Source organism: Varanus komodoensis, unplaced genomic scaffold (genome assembly GCF_004798865.1).
Source record: "Varanus komodoensis strain SLA01 unplaced genomic scaffold, ASM479886v1 scaffold50, whole genome shotgun sequence".
NCBI lineage: Eukaryota > Metazoa > Chordata > Lepidosauria > Squamata > Varanidae > Varanus > Varanus komodoensis.
This window is the reverse complement of record NW_025336088.1, coordinates 1,507,473-1,525,010: the sequence shown is the minus strand read 5'-3', so window position 1 is coordinate 1,525,010 and position 17,538 is coordinate 1,507,473. Positions and strand designations below refer to the sequence as shown.

The 17,538-nt window shown below is 42.5% G+C and overlaps 2 protein-coding genes across 5 annotated transcripts in view; both read left to right on the top strand.

The window, feature by feature from the left end:
* The window catches only part of ODAD4 (outer dynein arm docking complex subunit 4), a 38,773-nt gene extending 36,453 nt beyond the window's left edge, over positions 1-2,320 (top strand). For all 3 annotated transcript variants that reach the window (XM_044447100.1, XM_044447099.1, XM_044447101.1), the window contains 2 exons: positions 340-418; positions 1,721-2,320. In XM_044447100.1, coding sequence (XP_044303035.1) covers positions 340-418; positions 1,721-2,058 — 417 coding nt within the window. In that variant the 3' untranslated portion in view covers positions 2,059-2,320. The remainder of the gene's footprint in view (positions 1-339; positions 419-1,720) is intronic.
* A 3,406-nt stretch (positions 2,321-5,726) lies between these two features.
* LOC123031726 (2',3'-cyclic nucleotide 3' phosphodiesterase) overlaps positions 5,727-17,538 on the top strand; it is a 33,304-nt gene continuing 21,492 nt past the window's right edge. Inside the window, exons 1-2 of one of the 2 annotated variants that reach the window (XM_044446991.1) lie at positions 5,727-5,822; positions 15,674-16,343. In XM_044446991.1, coding sequence (XP_044302926.1) covers positions 5,820-5,822; positions 15,674-16,343 — 673 coding nt within the window. In that variant the 5' untranslated portion in view covers positions 5,727-5,819. The remainder of the gene's footprint in view (positions 5,823-15,673; positions 16,344-17,538) is intronic. The other variant, XR_006416380.1, reaches the window with a different exon arrangement.

Genomic DNA, 17,538 nt, shown 5'->3' with positions numbered 1-17,538 from the left:
CAAATCACATGACTTGATAGTTTCTCCATTCCATCAGCTGGCTTCCTTGCCACCACATCTCCCTTGCTTCTGCCAGTTGAGAGCCCTTGTGTTTGCACCATCAGATGGATCCCTTCCCTATGTCACCCTGTTTAAGGGGGAGAGGGGGAAATAAAAACACCATGTTTTAGTTCCATACTCCAAACATCATGACAGTCTTGTCTCAATAGTATGCATACTCACTGTGATGTTCTCATGTGCAGATTACACATTAAAGAAGTAGATCGCAGTGGGGAAAGGAGGATTTTTCATCCAGCCATTCTGAAGTTACCCATTTAGTTTTCCTGATTACTTTTGCAGGCCCTGGATGAAGCCAACAAAGGATTCATTAAAGAGTTGAAAGAGGAACAGAGACGAGAGAGGATGCATGAACTGAGAGGTTGGTCCACACACCAAGCTGTATACCAGGTGTGGGGAACCTTTCCGGGTCCAGGGTTCATATTCCCACATCTCCAAGACCAATGCAGCTGCCCAGATGTGAACAGGGAACAGAGCTCTTCCACAAAGCCTGTGATATTCTTAAGCCCCCTACTCCCACTCTTTCCCATTCTTCATGCAGAGAGGCTCCAAGCTCCTTTCTGCATAGGGAAAGAGACCTGACCAATGATCGGAGGAGCAATCCTTCCAGTTGACAGCTGAGCTGCACACCCGGGGAACCTGCTGTTAGCTCTGATTACTGATTGGAAAGAACAGAATGGAGTCCTCTCCCAGTGCTAGAGAAAGGAAACACACTTTTGTGAATGCTGGGAACCCTGGTCTTAGGTCCTGTCTATGATAAAGCTGTTTCCTTCCACAATGCTAGTGCCATGAGAGGGAGCAGGACCTCCAAGGGAGAGGGTCCAAGGGAACCCTATTTGTGGGCTAGATAGAGATCCTTCACAGGGCTGGGACTCCCTACCCTGCCACATACAGAAGATTGTAGGCATCCCATGGCCTGTCCTCATTTGCATAGTGTAAAACAGGAGACTTCTGAAGAAATTAGTGGTGGAATCGGCCTGAGAATGAAGGAATAGGGTTCCCCAGAAGTACTGTGCCTGACATTCATTAATTTAATATTTTATCTTTGGGAAGTACATAAGCAAATTAAAAAACATAACACACAAATAATGCAATGTTGTTACTTGTAGTGCTATGTCATGGTTGACCTATAGGTGGTACTATTTCTCTTTTGTCCCCTCTTAGTTTTTCTCCTAGGCTGGACAATAGATAAACTCCCTTTTTCTTGCCTATTATGTTATATAGTTTATTTACCTTTTAGCCTCAAATTCATTTGGCTTCTGTGCCTCTGATTTCCAATTTTCAAAGAGCAGTTGTATTATAACCTGATCTTGCAAGAGCAGGTACATTCTCTGAATAGGAAACAAAAGTCACCCATTGAGTCTCCCCATAAACTAAGACCATAAACTTAGTCTATGATGTTTTAGCTTTGGGCAAGCTGCCAGTTTTCTCATCTTCATCATCACAGCCTGCAAAATGTGAGAGGTGAGCAACTTGTAAGCCAAAACACCTGGGAGCCATGACTCCATGCTCCTTTACCATTGGCTATGCTGGCTAGGACTGATGGGGATTCTAGTCAAAAGATACAGAGAGTGACAAGTTGCCACCCGCCTTAACCTGTAGTGATGGACTGCACTATACAAGCCTGGAGAGGGTCCACTCGGGGTTTCAATTTTTTTCCTAGAGTTTGAAGAAGAGGAAGAAGAGGAGGAAGAGGAGGAAGAAGAGGAAAAGAGCAAAAGGGATGCAGACAATGCAAAAACAGAAGAGGAAGACACAGGGGAAACAAAGGAAAAGGAGGAGTCTGAGAAAACTGAATCTGATGGAGAGAAACAGGTATCAGATACAGAGGGAGGAGACACGCTTACTTCTGAGGATGGGGATGAGCAAGAGATAGAGGGAGGAGACAAACAAGGAGAAATTGGGCAGGAAGGAATGACACAAGGTGAATCTGGAGGAGAAACTGAGAGAACAGAACAAGAGAATGACACAGAAAAGCAGAGTGAAGACATTCCTGGATGAAGTCCATAAACATTTTTAAGCCTGGAATTGTCGTTGCCATTGTCATTTATTTCACTCCAAAATATTTTCTCTCCAGATTATTTCTAGTGTTTTGTAGGACATTCAAAAAGAACCACATTGCTTCTGAATATTTTTAAAGGGAGAATCCAAGAATGTAGTAAATGTGGTAATTTTATGCAAGACATTCCAAAAGCCCACTGGTTGGCTAGGTACTGGAAATAAAATGGAACTGCTCTAACCATTAAAGATTCTTCAAATGCTATTTGTGGTTATATTTACTTTTCACTGACCAGCTTTATTTATTTAAAATATTTCTGGGCCACCTTTCACAACAGGAACCTTCCCAAGGCAGCTTACAACAGCACAGCCCATATTAAAATAAGTTAATATAACGGCAAACATTAATAAAAACATCAGTATAAGACAGAACCCACAGCATAACTACAGCTACAGAGCAGAACAGTACAGTCAGGGGAAGGTTAAATTAAGTCAGTCCATGGATCCTTTCTAAGAATCTGCAGCAATTGGTCCTGATGAACCCCTGAGATATGGGGCCATTGTGGATAAAGCTCTCTTGTGTACTTGCCTGCTTAACTGCTCTCAAAGGTGGTTAAATGAGAACAACCTGTGTTGCGAATCTGAATGTGCTTGTAGGCTTAATGGGTGAAGGCAGTTCTTCAGTTGACTTGGTCCCAAACCATTTAAGGCTTTAAAGGTTAAAACCAGCACTTAAACTGGACTTGGAAATACACGAGTGCAGGATAGGAATGAATATGATTGAACCATCTCCCTTCCACCAGCACTTAGGTGACTGCTTTCTGCCCCAACTGCTGCTTGTACACTGTCTTCAAAGGCAGCTCTTTGTACATCACATTACAGCAGTACACTGGGGGCAAGGTCTTTTTCCAGATAGGAGAGCTGGTGTACCAGCCTAAGCTGATAAAATTCACTCTTGGAGACTGAAGCCATCTGGGCTTCCTGAATTAAGAGAAAGGCCAGGAGGACTTGGAAGACCATGAGCTTTTAGGGAAATACAGCCCCTTTCAAGAGCGGTTGTACACCTCTACCCAATGTTTTGCATCTTGTTGCGATTACATCTCAGTTTCTACACCCTTATTTACCTCAGATCAAGAGTTCCACAACCTGGGATATGTAGATATAAGTGAGAGGCAGAGCTGAGTATCATCCACACAGTAATGATGCTTCATCCCAAATTTCTGGATTATTTTCCGCAGTAGTTTCACATAGATGTTAGAAAGCAGACTAAAATCACTTTAACCCCATGCCTTCTAAACCCAATACATATATCCAGAAGGATGACATGGTTGATTGCATTAAAAACTGCTAAAAGTTTCACAAGAATCAACAGCGTCACACTCCTACAACACATTAATTGGTGTTGAGTCATCAGCCAGGACAACTAAGACAGTTTTCTTCCTATAACCAACCTGAAACCTGACTGCAATTGATCTAAATCAGGATCAGTAACACACACTGCAATATCTTGCTCAAGAATAGCAAATTTGGCTCCTACCCTTCAAAAACCTGATATCATTTCTGCAAGTTTGAAGGAAGATCTGTGAGGGATGCTGTAGATAAATCCAGTGCAGAACCTGCATTGAGCAAGGGGGGAGATCTCTGGGATCTCTTCCAGCTCTTGTGATTCTGTGCATATCCATGTAAGAAGCAGCAGCATATTAATGAGAAATTTGCACGTACATGAATATGTGCTAAAATTGCTATTAAGAATAGCTTATTAACAACTACCAAGATTGTAACTTGCTACTTCCTTTGTTTAAATATAGAAATTACAATGTTGTAGGCATTCATACACAGGAAATACAGGGAACTACATGTGCATATCCAGTCACAAAAGCACCAGTTTCCTATTTAAGGTGTCATACCATTGTGTGACTTCATGCTGTTCCTGTCTTGCTCTCAAAACACTAGTTCTCAGAATCTAGCGCATAGTCTATAGTCACTGGTATAACATAAACACTCAGTTAACTAGATTAGTATGATAATAGGAGTATATACAGAATCAGAACTGGAAGAAACTAGCAGGACTGAAAAGGGGTCCTATCCTTTTTAAGCAGGTGGGCACATTTGGAATTTTGAGGGAATGTTGTGGGTTGTCAAAATGGCTGTTCTGGAGGAAACCTTGCCCATTCATGTTGCATGGTTGCCCTGGCCAGTGATAAAATGCTCATTCTCTAAACCTAGCGAGACTAAAAAAGAAAAGAAAGAAGAAAACCTTGCCGAAGAAGATATGCACAAGGCAGAGCTGGAAGTTTAATCTTCAAAATATAAAACCACTGTTTTGAACTCAAATAAATATGGCACTGGAGGGCAGCACTTGCTTTGCAGAGTACCAGATACCTACGTGATGCTTTAAATTGTGCCAAAAAAAAAAAAAAAAAAAAAAAATCCAGAGGGACAGGGAATCTGACAGATGCAAAGAGAGGCATTTGTGGACACATTAGTGCCCTTGGAGACTCCACATCTAGGATAACCATATCTCCATAAGCAGTGCAGTCTGCTCATCTACCACCACCACTCACAAATCAGTTTATGCAATTCAGACCATGCACTTGGGCAGACAAAAAGCAGCTAGATAAAGTTTAAGTTGCTAAATGGCTGAAAAGCAAGTCAAGTCAAATCAGCATGAAACTATTCCCCTTTCACCAGTTAATTAGTCCTGACATAGGAAAAAGGTAATTTGGATTACAAGTAGAATCGGCAATAAAAGATTGCAGTATACCCTCCGAATGAAAGATGGCTCCTGCTTAGGACTTATGATTATTTCCACCAAGTGGGACATTTCCACTCCCTATTTTTCATTTCCAACCATCACTGCATCTTCGGTGGCTACTAAGCGTGCTATGTCCTCTGGGCTGTTTAAGAATTGTACTTTTGCAAACCTTGGAGTTCTTGCCACATGCTGATTTATCCTTCCGGTTTCTGGCTGGACCAATTTTAATTAAGGTCATAGGAGCAAAGAAAGCCAGGCCCCTGGTCCATCTGGCTGAGTATTGCTACCATTGATAGGTAGGTGGATTTCTGAGTTTTTCCTGACCTGCCTGGAGTTCCCAGGATGTACTGGAACCTCCTGCAAACTAAGCAGGTCCTCCATCATCATCACCACATTACATTTATGTCCCGTTCCCCCCCACCCCTCTTGTGAGGAAGCCAAAGCAGCTTACCTAGACCCATTTTATTCTCACAACAACAACCCTGTGAGGTAGGTTAGGGTGAAAGTGAGTGAGTGGCCCAAAGTCACCCAGTGAGCTCCACGACCAAGTGGGGACTACAACTCGGATCTCTCAGATCCCAAGTCCAACATTCTCACCACCACACCGGCTCGCAAAGCCGAGCCATGGCTACTCTGATCAGCGGAATTCCCTGGTAGAAGAATTGACTGACTTCCTTCCTTTTCCTCAAAGGTACCGCTAAATAAAGACCTGGGACTGACTAGACTAGGTGCAGGCGTGTTGCCGCTCACGGCCGCTTGGGGGCAGCCGAACCGCGTTCTGCTCCTACACGCGAACAGCGCGGGCTTTCTCGTAGTCGTCGTACCAGGCAAGGACTGAGGGGGCGTGGCTTGTCCTCCTCACTCCCCTCCCTTCCCCTCCCTCCTGCCTTATGAAAAGCCGGCACGCGCTGCCTCCGTCCTTCTAAACGCAAGCGAGCCCACCTGTGGTCCCGCACGTACCAGAGGCGTTGATTCCGCTGCGTCCACCCCTCCGCTCGGTGGCGCTGCCATGGTGAGTATGGACCGGATTACTGGAGCGGACACGGGCTTGCTTTGTATCTTGGCGAGGGTCCATGCACCTAGGCTTTCCTTCCTTCCTTCCACTGTTGCTGCTTCAGCACCTTTAAACTGCTGCATCGAGGCCCCCGTGCGACAGGTGACGCTTCCCGCGTTGCCTGTTGAATGCATTTCTTCTCCTCATGCAGCTGATTAAGGATGTAGAAGTTTCTGTCAGGAAAACAAGGGGCAGCTTTACGTGTGTCCAGAGCGGCAGGACTGTTCAATGCCCCAGAGCAGGGGCAGCATCTTTCAGAAAAGTTGGTGGGTAGCCTTAAGGTAGTTCTGAAGAGTTGAAAATGGGAAGGTGGGAGGCAAAGAAGAGCCAACTTCTTTGCCTCCTTTCACTCTCCACTATAAAACAGCTGCTGTCTGGTGACACTCCAATGTAGGCAATCCACTTTTCCCTCTGTCACATGTTCTGATGGCTGCTGGAGCGGCTTCATGGAGCAGGTGCAAGTTACTTCATAATCTTGATTTTAGGGGAAATGAAATGTGGACCGAGTTGAGCTCTGGAGAAGGTGTTCTTACATGAGAGGTCTGTAGTAAGACCTCCCAAACATTTGCTGTCATCTAGCTTGTTTTGTGTGTGGCTTGGTTTTGGTTTTTGCTTTGATAATGACCAAACCTTTCTTTGATAGAAGATTTTCAGGCCAGGTGGCATTGGTCAGCTTTTCAGATGATCTGAACTTTGCAAAGTTGTATACAAAATAGCTAATTTACTTGGGGGAAGACCATGATTACAGATAAGAGCTTTAGTCAACTTTTTCTAGATTGGAACTGATGTTGGGAGGTGTAAAGATGCAGCTTCACAGGACTCATAATCAGGTATGGTGGAGTGCTGTGAAATCAAAGCTGGTATGCTTCTATACCAGTAAAGATCCACATGGTTTCGCATCATAGACTTTCGCATCATAGGTTTTGCGTAATACTTACTTGGAGTCATATACTGTTGCTGTGCTGGTATGGGAATTCACCATTTATGTTGTTTGGGAATTTTATTTCTTGTCTTCCTTCCTTTCCCTTTCCCTTTTTGCTTTTTTATATTTTTTGAGTGGAAAGTGCACCTGAATTCTAAGAAGTAAAAAGAAGCAAAATGAGGGGAAAATTGAGAATTTTAGTAGATGTGTTCTCAAATATTTTCTGAAGCAGGAGAAGAAATAGGAAGGAATCATCAATAGTTCAGGATTTATGTTTTTATATTACCAGAGAGAGATTATGATGAAGGTGCATGCTCTCCTTCAGAATTTTTATTCCATGTAGTTGTTCAGCTTCTTTTACCTTGCCTCTTTCCTCCTCAAGGAAGCATGTAATATTGTATGAGGAATAGTAACCATTTGTAGCTATGCCAAGTGCTGTACATTTGGCTGTATTAAGCAAGACTTTCTCAATACCTTCCCTTTCATAAAGCCTGGCAGAACAATAAGGGTTCCTAGAACTGTCTCACACAGCTACTTATTGTTCTTGGCAGAAGTGATGCAGGTAAATGAAACTTGGCTACTTGCCTTATACAAATGAACAATTGTATAAGCAAGCATCTGGAGTACAGCTGTACAGCTTTTGCTGTACAGCTTTAAACCACTCAAATATTTATTCATATATGCCCCCATGGGATTTTAAGTCTTCAAAAGTGTTTGCTCTGTATTTAGGTTTCTTTTCCTCTTCTGTATAAACTGCACATGCAGCTGAGCAAGAAGACACTTGGAACAGGATGTGAATGTCTCTCTCAAACCATCTTCAAGCCTTTATTAGTCCAAATCTGATGTTAGTTTTATAAAATTAGGGGTGGGGATCCCTGAGAAGTCATGGAGGTAGTTGGTATCCTTCATTTTTAGAAGCTCTCTTGGCTTCTTTTAAAAAGAAGCTTTCTTCAAAATAAATAAATAAATAAATAAATAAATAAATCTGTTTCTTGTTCAGAAGCTTCCCCTAACACTTCCTCTGCTTTCAGTCTCATGCAAATTGATTACAATAACATTACTTTAGTCAATCACAAGATAGTGAAGTCTCTGCAACATTGCTGTCATATATGAAGAAACAGCTTTCTATTTAGTTCGAATTTCTACGATTCAAACTATGTCTACATAACAGACATAACATGTCTACCTCTTTCTGTGTTTCACACGGAATAAAAAAAGCCACCTGACCTCTAAGCCTGATTCTTGATTGGAAGGAGTTTTAGGAAGCCTGGAACTGTGACACCTATAAAGGAAGGAGTTTTAGGAAGCCTGGAACTGACTCCAGATGAACCTTCCTCCTGCAACAGGAAGGTGCATCTGAAGACTGGTAATTCTGGGTCAGTTCTGTACTGAAAAGCATTGAATGGATTGCAAAGATGGAGGTGAATTGTCCACCATTTGTGGAGGTTGATTGGAAGGAAGCAAGCAGAGAGCAGGTAAACAGAGTGAGAGAGAACATGCCACTTCCTTTCTGAGTGGATGTTTCTGCAATGTGTTGGTACTGGGAGCAATCAATCCAGTCACATTTGATGAGGAAGCAAGGCCAGAGCAGCAAATCACATAGACACATACTAGCACATTCTGTTTCTGCTTTAGTCTGATACATGAAAAGCACCAGAGAATAATGGAGCATCTTGAAGGCAAATGTGTAATGGCATGAATTTGAAGTGGATTACAGTCACTACATGCATGTGGTGTTATCTTAAATTGGTAGGTTTACATATGGGGTGGAGGCAGCAGGGAGATTCTAAGCAGTGGGGTAGATGACAGTGAAATACAAAATGTACAATTGATGATCATTCCTAAGACTGTGATAACACAAACAACATGGCATTGGTGAATTAGTTAATATGTGTAGAGTGATTTAAAAAATATATCCCAATTCTGGCCACAGGCAATAGATGTGAACTTCCATATAAACTGCAATTCGGTGACAGGTATTATTATTATTATTATTATTTTGTAATAATTGAACTGCATTATCATGATCCAGCTTCCTTCACTCTTTCAAATAGATCCACAGGAACTGCTAGCTAGTCTGTAGTTGCATATATAAACTAAGTTATGTTTTCTACTTACAAAGAGGAAAAGAACAAACTCTTTGACAGTTCAAGAGCACTCACAGGATTTGTTGCTTCAGACTTTTATTACCTAACCTATATTTTCTGCCTGACTGCTAGGGGCCTAAGGCAATGTATAAAATAGAGATTGCTACAAAATTACAGTGGATGATACCAAATGCAGTCCCATCAATGATAATGTTTTTGAAGGATAGGCCGACCTCCTGTTCCAGATAAAGTTAGCTCCATTAAGATTTTAGTTGGCCAGAAACTCCAGTGAGACTCGAGCATGGTTTTGTCTTGCTTTCAAATGAGCACACTCACAAGCAATGTCAATAGTAGATGTATGATCTATTATCAGCTAGCAAAATACTTGTTTCCAGTTCCAATATTTTTTGTGCACAGTAATTTCCAGCCAGAAACTTCCATGCTTTCTTTGTGGATAATGTGTTGCTGAGCCATACATTATCATGCAATTACATCTGGTGGAACTAGCCTGGTTCTTCTTGACAAGCCTCTGTGGCAGGAGTCCTCAGACTTTTTCTAAAGGGGGCCAGTTGACAGGTGCCAGCAGTGGGCGCAGGCCATCAGGGTGGTGCTGGTGGGGGGGGGGCATGCACATGAGGTGAGGCAGGGATGGGAGGGGCATGGGGTGAGGCGCCAGCTTGCTCGCAAAGAGATCATTTTCTCCAATACAGTCCAAAATGATCTCCTCGCAAGCAAGCCATGCGTGTGCCCAGCAAGTGCAAAACCTGTGGGGTGGGGTGGTTAAATGGGCATGGTGGGCTGATCCAGCCTGCGGGCCTTAGTTTGAGGACCCAGGCTCTATGGTGTGAAAAATCTATTTTTGTTGAATCAGCCTCATTTGTAAATCAACAGAAATTATACATATGGATGCCTAGGCAGATTTCCATTATAGCTGTATCATACCTGTTGCTCTCTAACGCACAGAACATCTTGCTTATTATGCTCCAAAAGGTATTTATAAACTGCTATCATAGGCTTAGCTTTCTGTAAAGAACCAAATAATTCCTCCGACAGTACAGGAGGTGTTGAAGTGCTTGGTGCTGATGGCTTGTCTATAGACACCAGAAGGTAAAAGAATATATTGCCACTCAGCAGGAGATAAATGATACCATTGCAGCAGTAATGGAAATGGTAAAAGCTCACCATCTGACCCTGTTAGCTAATCTAAAGTGCACATTCTACTTTCAACTCAATCCCTCCACAAAAGAATATTGCAGCATTTTCAAATCAGGATTCCCCCATAAATTTGATTTAGTATGAGAATTTGGATTGAGTGCTAGTGCTAAAATTGTAAGTTGGCCATTCCTTTCTTTTTAATTTGTCTAGATTCTAGTGCCATCCAGCAGAAAAGAGGTGTCAAGTAGTAGTATAAGCTCCAAAACAGCTTATAAGAGAGAAGCCTTCTAATGCAAACTAAGATTGGGAGAATTAAATCTTGCTCTAACTGGCAAATGTGCCCTCTTAAGCATTAGCTGGGGGAGGAGAACCCTTTCTCCCAATTTCTGAAATGCTGTATAGTTTTTGAAAATACATTTGGGGAAAATATAAGGAATATTGAACAGTACATAACTTACCCAAGGTACTTTACCCCAAGTTCTTAAATTACATAATCCCTTTTTAAAAAATAAAACAAGATCTCAAATATACCAATACTGTGCTCACACAAGCCAGTAACATGGTGTGTGGACTAGTCAGCTTTGCAGGCTTATTTCCAAGGATGAAACAAACTTGCATAACTTTGTGAGGTTGAGGTGTTCAACTGCTGAAAGTAAATCTTTCCTCTTAAAGGAAAGCTTGCAGCTGTTGGGAAAACCCAGGTGTCTGGTTACCGTCCTCAAAAAAGCCTCCAGATCTCAGGTGACAGGAACATCACTGAACAACTGACAACTGAATTTTGTAACAACTTGTAAGAACAAATGTACATCCACCTTCCTCTTCAGGGAAAACATTTTTTTATACTTATTTTCATACGTTTTGGATGTGCTGCCTCAAGTGTATTAACTGTGAAATCACTTTATGGTGCCTACTTCCCTATTTTATTGTGGTTTTGAAATCTTGATATGCAAGGTTGTATTACGACCCATTGAATACTGCAGTTAGTAAATATTCCTGATTCTATTTCTTATATCTTTCAAAGGAATTGAGGAATGCCTTTAATCATGCAGGGCATGCTAAACAAACATATTACAGTGAATGAGGCATACACTGATTTTTTTTATTTGAATGACACATTATATCAGAATGCTGGTCTTGTTGTGGACCAGAAAGTTCAGCTTTTGTCGACTTGATTTTCATAGTTAATTATCTGGTGATGACATGGAGTGGAGCTGAGATTCTTTTATTATTCTAAGTGCTTTCTTTTCCTTACCTTTAGCTTAGGAGTGGCTTTCCACATGAATGCCAGACTTGAATGAAAAAGAGATCCTCTTGCAATGGTTGCAATGGGCATTGGCTAAGACATGTTGCAGGGAGTTGCTACTAGTGTTTGCTTGTTCTCTATCCAGTTTTGCAAAGAACTTGTAGGAAAGGCTCAGATTCGTTTGAATAACTCTGCTTGTGTTCCGGCAATGAGTTTAACTGATACATTAAAAATAGAAATGATACATTAAAAATGACGAGAAGATTTAAATGCAAAGGAAGAACATAATAGAGGGCAATCATAAAGAAGGTTTAAATTGTGGGATTTGGGGAGGAATTTATTAGATATCAGAACACAACCCTTTTTTTTAATAGCAAGGTTCATACATAATTCTTCCTCTTCATAAATCATAGTCACATTGCATTTATTTATATCCCACCTTTTATCCTCTTGTGAGGAATTTGAGGTACCTTATATAGCTCCATTTTATGTTTACAACAACCCTGTGAGGTAGGTTGGCCCAAGAGTCTGCGGCTAGCTCAAACTCACCCACTGAGCTGCAAGACCCAGTGGGGATGAGAACCCGGATCTCCCTGGCCCCCAGTCCAACACTGTTTCCACCGCACCGTCCTGGTGATACCTGCAGCCTCCCTAATCTTTGCTAGGCAGAGCGGGCCGAATTGCTGCGCCTGCCCTGCTCGCTGCCCCTCCCTTATTGCTGGGGGGGGGGCAAGGGGAGAAGTGGACCTGTTTTGTGCAGAATGGGACAAATTGTTCCACTGGAAATCCATCCAAGTTCTCCTCTTAAGACAGCCTTGTGTGGTACCATTGTCTGTGTCTCCGCCCATCCATTTGATACAAGCATTTATTATTTCAGTTTCTTTGCAAAACAATTGATGCTCACAGTGCTTCCCCCACCCCCATAATTGTTGTTTTTGTTGTCTCTCTTTCTTTTTTAAGCCATTGTTAACTGCTGCTCCTCAGGCAGCTGTTTTCATCTAAATAGTGCAAGAGCACTCAAGTCCTCTTATGTTTGCCAAACACAAACCGCATCTTGCCTCTGCCTTGTAACAGGACACAGACAGGAACAGAGATAAAGTTTACTGCTTCAGGCTGCACTTGTCAGCAGGTGTTAACGTCTAACCACACTGATGAACAGCTGCTGCCTTCAGTAACTTCTACAGTGCGAAGCTCCTGCCATAATAAATGTCTTCTCCAGGCTGGTCCCCTCTAGATGTGTTTGGCCAGGGATGGTGGGAGTTGTAGTCCAACACATTTGGTGGCGACTCAGGTGAGGAAGGCAAGGCTCGAGGAGCGGTAACATAAACTACAACTTTAAGTAGTTACTTAAAGTAGGAGGCACAGGTCCATTAAAAGGCTTCTAAAATGTCCTATACAGTAGCTCTTGCTAGCATATTGCCCTCTAGTGTGTTGCATTACACGCTCATCATTCCCAGGCAGCAAGTAACATGGCCAGTGGCTTAGTATGGTAGGAGTTGTAGTCAACAAATCAGGAGGACAACAGGTTGGGGAAGGGCTCTCTTCAGTAATATGCAGCTCCAAACAGTTTAAGATGCTGATTTATTTCACAAAAAGCCACTGTGGTTGATTTTCCTCATGGAACTTTCCATTATAGTGGCTGTTTTGAATGGTGAGAGTGCAGTGGTGCATACTTCATGCAGCTTTTATTATTTGAGAACCTGGTGAGGATGGGTTATGGTTGACAAGCTGCCCTGAACCCATGATAGATTTATAACAAACCAGGCAACCCACCACCACTTGGTTCACATGCAATGAGAAGTCCCATGGAGAAAGTCACCCATGGTGGCTTCTTGTTATGTGGGAACTTGGCTACTGGGTTGGATCCAGATTTATACAGTATCAGTTGCACTGGCAGAAGTGATTTCCTGGTCTCTCCTTCCCATGGCAGCCCTTTCAACTCCTTGAAGATGTTGCATCAATGGTGAGGCAAGATTGTGGAATGGGGCTAATTGTGTTGTGGGGAGAGGGAGACCCTGAATCCAACCCAGTCTCTGCCTTAATCTCCTCTTGTCCAGTATCCCCTCCTAAGCTAGCCTAAATGATTGTCTCGCCAACTTTGATTTCCAGGCGCTCAGAGCATTTGTAAGAACCAGTGTCCCTCGCTAGACCTACCTACTGCTATTCTCTCTAGAAATCTTCCTTTAAAACCCTCTTGATCTTCAGTTTTTCCCTTGCCTTTGCAGACTCACTCCTTTTGCCAATCTATGCTGTCTTTGTGCTTTGCCTGCCCTGTGGTATGTTCACTGTATGCTAAAATCCCCATGTTTGTACTGATTTCAGCTGCTTCCTGTGGCAGAGAAACCAATTTTTTTTTCCAGTTTAGAGAATGTGTAAATAGTGCAGGTGCCTGATGCTTAAAACCATCTGATCTTACTTGTATATACTGGACCAGAAGAAAACTTGTCCAGAGTGAAATAGGTATAGAGCCTCTCTTGACCTTGTTCCCTCATATATGTAAACAGCTGTCATCATCTCCACCCAGCAGGTGAATGGCTGTGCTAGCCCAGGATGATGTGGGTTGCAGTCCCAAAACATGTGGAGAGTGCCATGTTGTGGAAGGCTATGTATACAAGATACGTTTTTCTCCTTCCTGGCTTTGCATCTCCTGTGTAATTTTAGATTTTCATTTCTTAGAAGTGGGGGTTGGGGGATGAAATCTTAAGTGAACCCAGTAAGTATGTGCTCAGCCCAGCAATCGTGCAGAACAGGTAAATGTTCAAATAATGACCTTCAAAATATCTGAATTAATTAGGAAGAGCAGCAATGACTGGTGATGTAACACTGAAAAGAAAGAACGGTAGTGATAGTAACAGCTTTACAGGGGCTAGAAATGAAGGAGAGGAACTGAAGGTTAAACTGGAGGGTACATCTGGAGGTCAGCAGATTTTAGGAATATAGGATTAGTCATTTGGTTTTCAGTAACCAATTGTCCTTAATTCAATGCACAGTTGATTGTGCACAGACCTAAGTGTTTTGCTTTTGTTTTTCCCTTTCCAAGTAAATCCAAAAAGTTGCAGATGAGGGGAAAATGAAGGGAGGAAGGATGATCTTGGATGGTTGTTGCCATGTACTTGACAGTCAAGTGATATCTGATTAGGGTGACTGTAAGAATAAAAAACTTCCAAAATATCCTATCCGTGACATCCCTGCTTAGCTGTTCTAAATTCAAGGTGGTGATTTTGCATACTTTCAGAAAGTTATATAGCAGGAAGAATCTCATTTACATTTATTGTCGATTTAGCCTTCACCCAGTATGGTACAGGATACCAAAACATTTCTGTCCATAAAATAGGTAAGAGAGTGACCTACTATTAGAGAACCATAGTAGAAATGGAGGACAGAGATTTGTAATTGGGGATAAGCGCGGATAGCAGTCTCATTTTCTTCAAGAGAAGCAGCAGTATGCTCCATGCTCTCACATCCAGTGCCCTCCAACTGGTTAAGTAAGCAATAATTTTTTGAAGGCAAAAAGTATGTTTTAAACAGCAAGTCAACCAAGTCATAATTAAGAACAGTGAAGCTGAGCAATTTGTAGCACTTGAAACCTAGTATAGTGGCGAAGCAACAAGCTTAAGAAATGTTCCAGGGAAACGGAGCTGTTGGTGACCCACCATCTCCCCCATCTTGCCTTATTGGTATGGGTGAGATTACATTGTGTTTATTGTATCCCTGTCTTGGTTCATGGGCTACTGTGTGCAGGATTTAGGGAAACCCTGAACATAATACTGTAATGGGTAGCAGTTGTGTGGCCTCTAGAGCAGCTTAGGCAGGGCTCCAAACTGGTCTTTGATCCAAGCACAGGTCCCGGCCATCCTGTCTCAGTGTGTGGTTGTAATTATAAGCCCCGGACGTGGAGGTTTATGCGCATTCTGTGCAGGGTGAGAGGAGTGGCAGCAGCCATTTTTGCCTCCTCATTCTTGTGCCCTGCTCTTAAGCCTCCAGTGTTTGCAGTCATGAAGGGCTCAGCCCTGATCAGAGACCAGTTGCTCTGCACTGGAAGGTACTCATAACTACAGTGAACAAATACTTAGGCTTATCTGTGGCGTGCGGTTCTGGGCACCCTAGTAAATATTAGTTTTTAAGATTCCATAGGAGTTTTGCTACAACAGACTAATCACCGTAGCTGCTTCTGGAATGCATCAAGCTTTTAACTGACATAATAGCATCATTTTAAAGCCATCACTGGGCCATTTGTGCTCATCTGAATAGTCAACAACAGCAACAACAAAAAATCCCCTCTCCATTTCAGCTGAAAACAGTGGTCTATTATTAATGGCCAAAAGATGGTATCTCTCTCTGGAATGTTCCAACAGAACCACACGACTACTCTGTTTTGTTCTGCTTTTTTTTCTGATTTCAGAACAAAGGCTTCGCCCGGAAGAGCCATACATTCCTGCCCAAGATATTCAGGAAAATGACTTCCCAGCCCAAAGAGCGCCCTGAGAGTTTACAGTTCCCTTTTTTGGATGATGATGAAACTATCACCACCATCCGAGAATCAAAAACATTTTTTATTCTTCGGGGTCTGCCAGGCAGTGGGAAGTCCACTTTGGCTCAAGCCATCCAAGACAAGTACAAAGATGCTTGCAAAGTCATTTCTGCCGACCACTACAAAATTCAGCCTGCTATCAGGAGTGCCATTCCCGATGATTACAGCAAGTTTGATGAGGATCTAGCTGACTATTGCAAGCGTGACATCAGCGTACTGGTAGTGGATGACACCCACCATGAACGGGAGCGACTAGAGCAGCTCTTTGACATTGCTGACAAGTACCGCTACAAAGTCATCTTTGTGGAACCCAAAACATCATGGAAAATGGATTGCTTGCAGCTCAAGGATAAGAATCAGTGGAAACTTTCAGTGGATGAGCTGAAGAAGCTGAAGCCCAGCTTAGAAAAGGACTTCTTACCCTTGTATTATGGGTGGTTTTTGAGCAAAAGGAGTTCGGAGAATTTGCGGAAGACCGGACAGGCATTTTTGGATGAGCTTGCCAGTATTAAAGTCTTCAAAAAGGAGTCCAATAAGCACTGTGGGTCCTCAAAAGTTCTTTCTTTATTATATATAAAATCTGGCTTCTACTAACCCATTAGAGTTGTCCTTTGGCTAGTAAGCATGGGAAGAGATGCTTTTGGCTAGCTTCCAACATGCTTCTCTTGGGTTCTTTGCTGATACTCTCAGGGTGTTGTGTCCTGTGCTGATCACCCCTTTTAAAAAAATCAAGTTTTCAGAATGACTGGCAAGTTTAGGAATGGCTCCATTTTCCTTTGTACCACAATTGTTTTCCAATGTTTGGAGAACCTCAATAGTGAAAGCAGAATGAATTACAGAAAATGAAATTTTAAATTTTGCATAAATCATTTTAAGGTAAATCACAAGAGTTCATCCTCCCAGGATTGTCTGTTTGCCTTGAGACAGCCTTCCCCACTGTGATGCCCTTGAAAAGTTTTGGACTACATTTCCCATTATCCCTTACACCATTGGCTATGCTGGTTAGGATTGATGGGGATTGTGGTCCAACATATCTAGAGGGCACAAGGTTTGGGGTGGTTGTCCAAGGATAAAATATTGGTATGGACCAATGCTCTTTTTCTTTTTCTTTTGGATAGGTTATAGATTCTCTGATGGACTGTAGATTATAGATTCCCTGCCTAATAGTTAGCATGTGGGTCCTGCTGACTCTAAGCAGCTTCCCAATTTATCTAATTGTGGCTTCATTTCTTCCCCCATCCTGCAGCTGCAACACCTTTCCAATGCCTGTAGGAATCACCCCAGCCGACCAGTTTGTAGGTTCCATAGTCCTGCCCAATAGTTGCTTTCCATAAATCAGTTTAGAACTTGAATCTGTTGAACTATGGCAGATGTTGTTCTTCCCTCCCCTCCATCAGGTCCACAAATCCACTTTCAGGAGTCACTGTTTTAGTTGCCTCCTGCTTGCATTCAGAATCCTAAGCAGAAGGTCTCAAACTCAGTGCTCGACTCTACGAATGCATGGGTATTGGGTGAGCTTGAAGCATGTTGTAAGCACAGCACCTCCTTTGTACAGCATCTGCCCTAAGGTAAGTCAGTTTTACGCTTGCAAGTCCCCAGGTCTCTCCATGCTTTCTTGGAAAAAAAATCACCACTTCTGTCCATGCTGTCCTAGAGGCAGGTTCCCATTAATGTGCCCATGGAAAAGCTGTCATCCTGCTTTTAACTCCTGCTGTACCAAAGTGATAGAAAAGTAT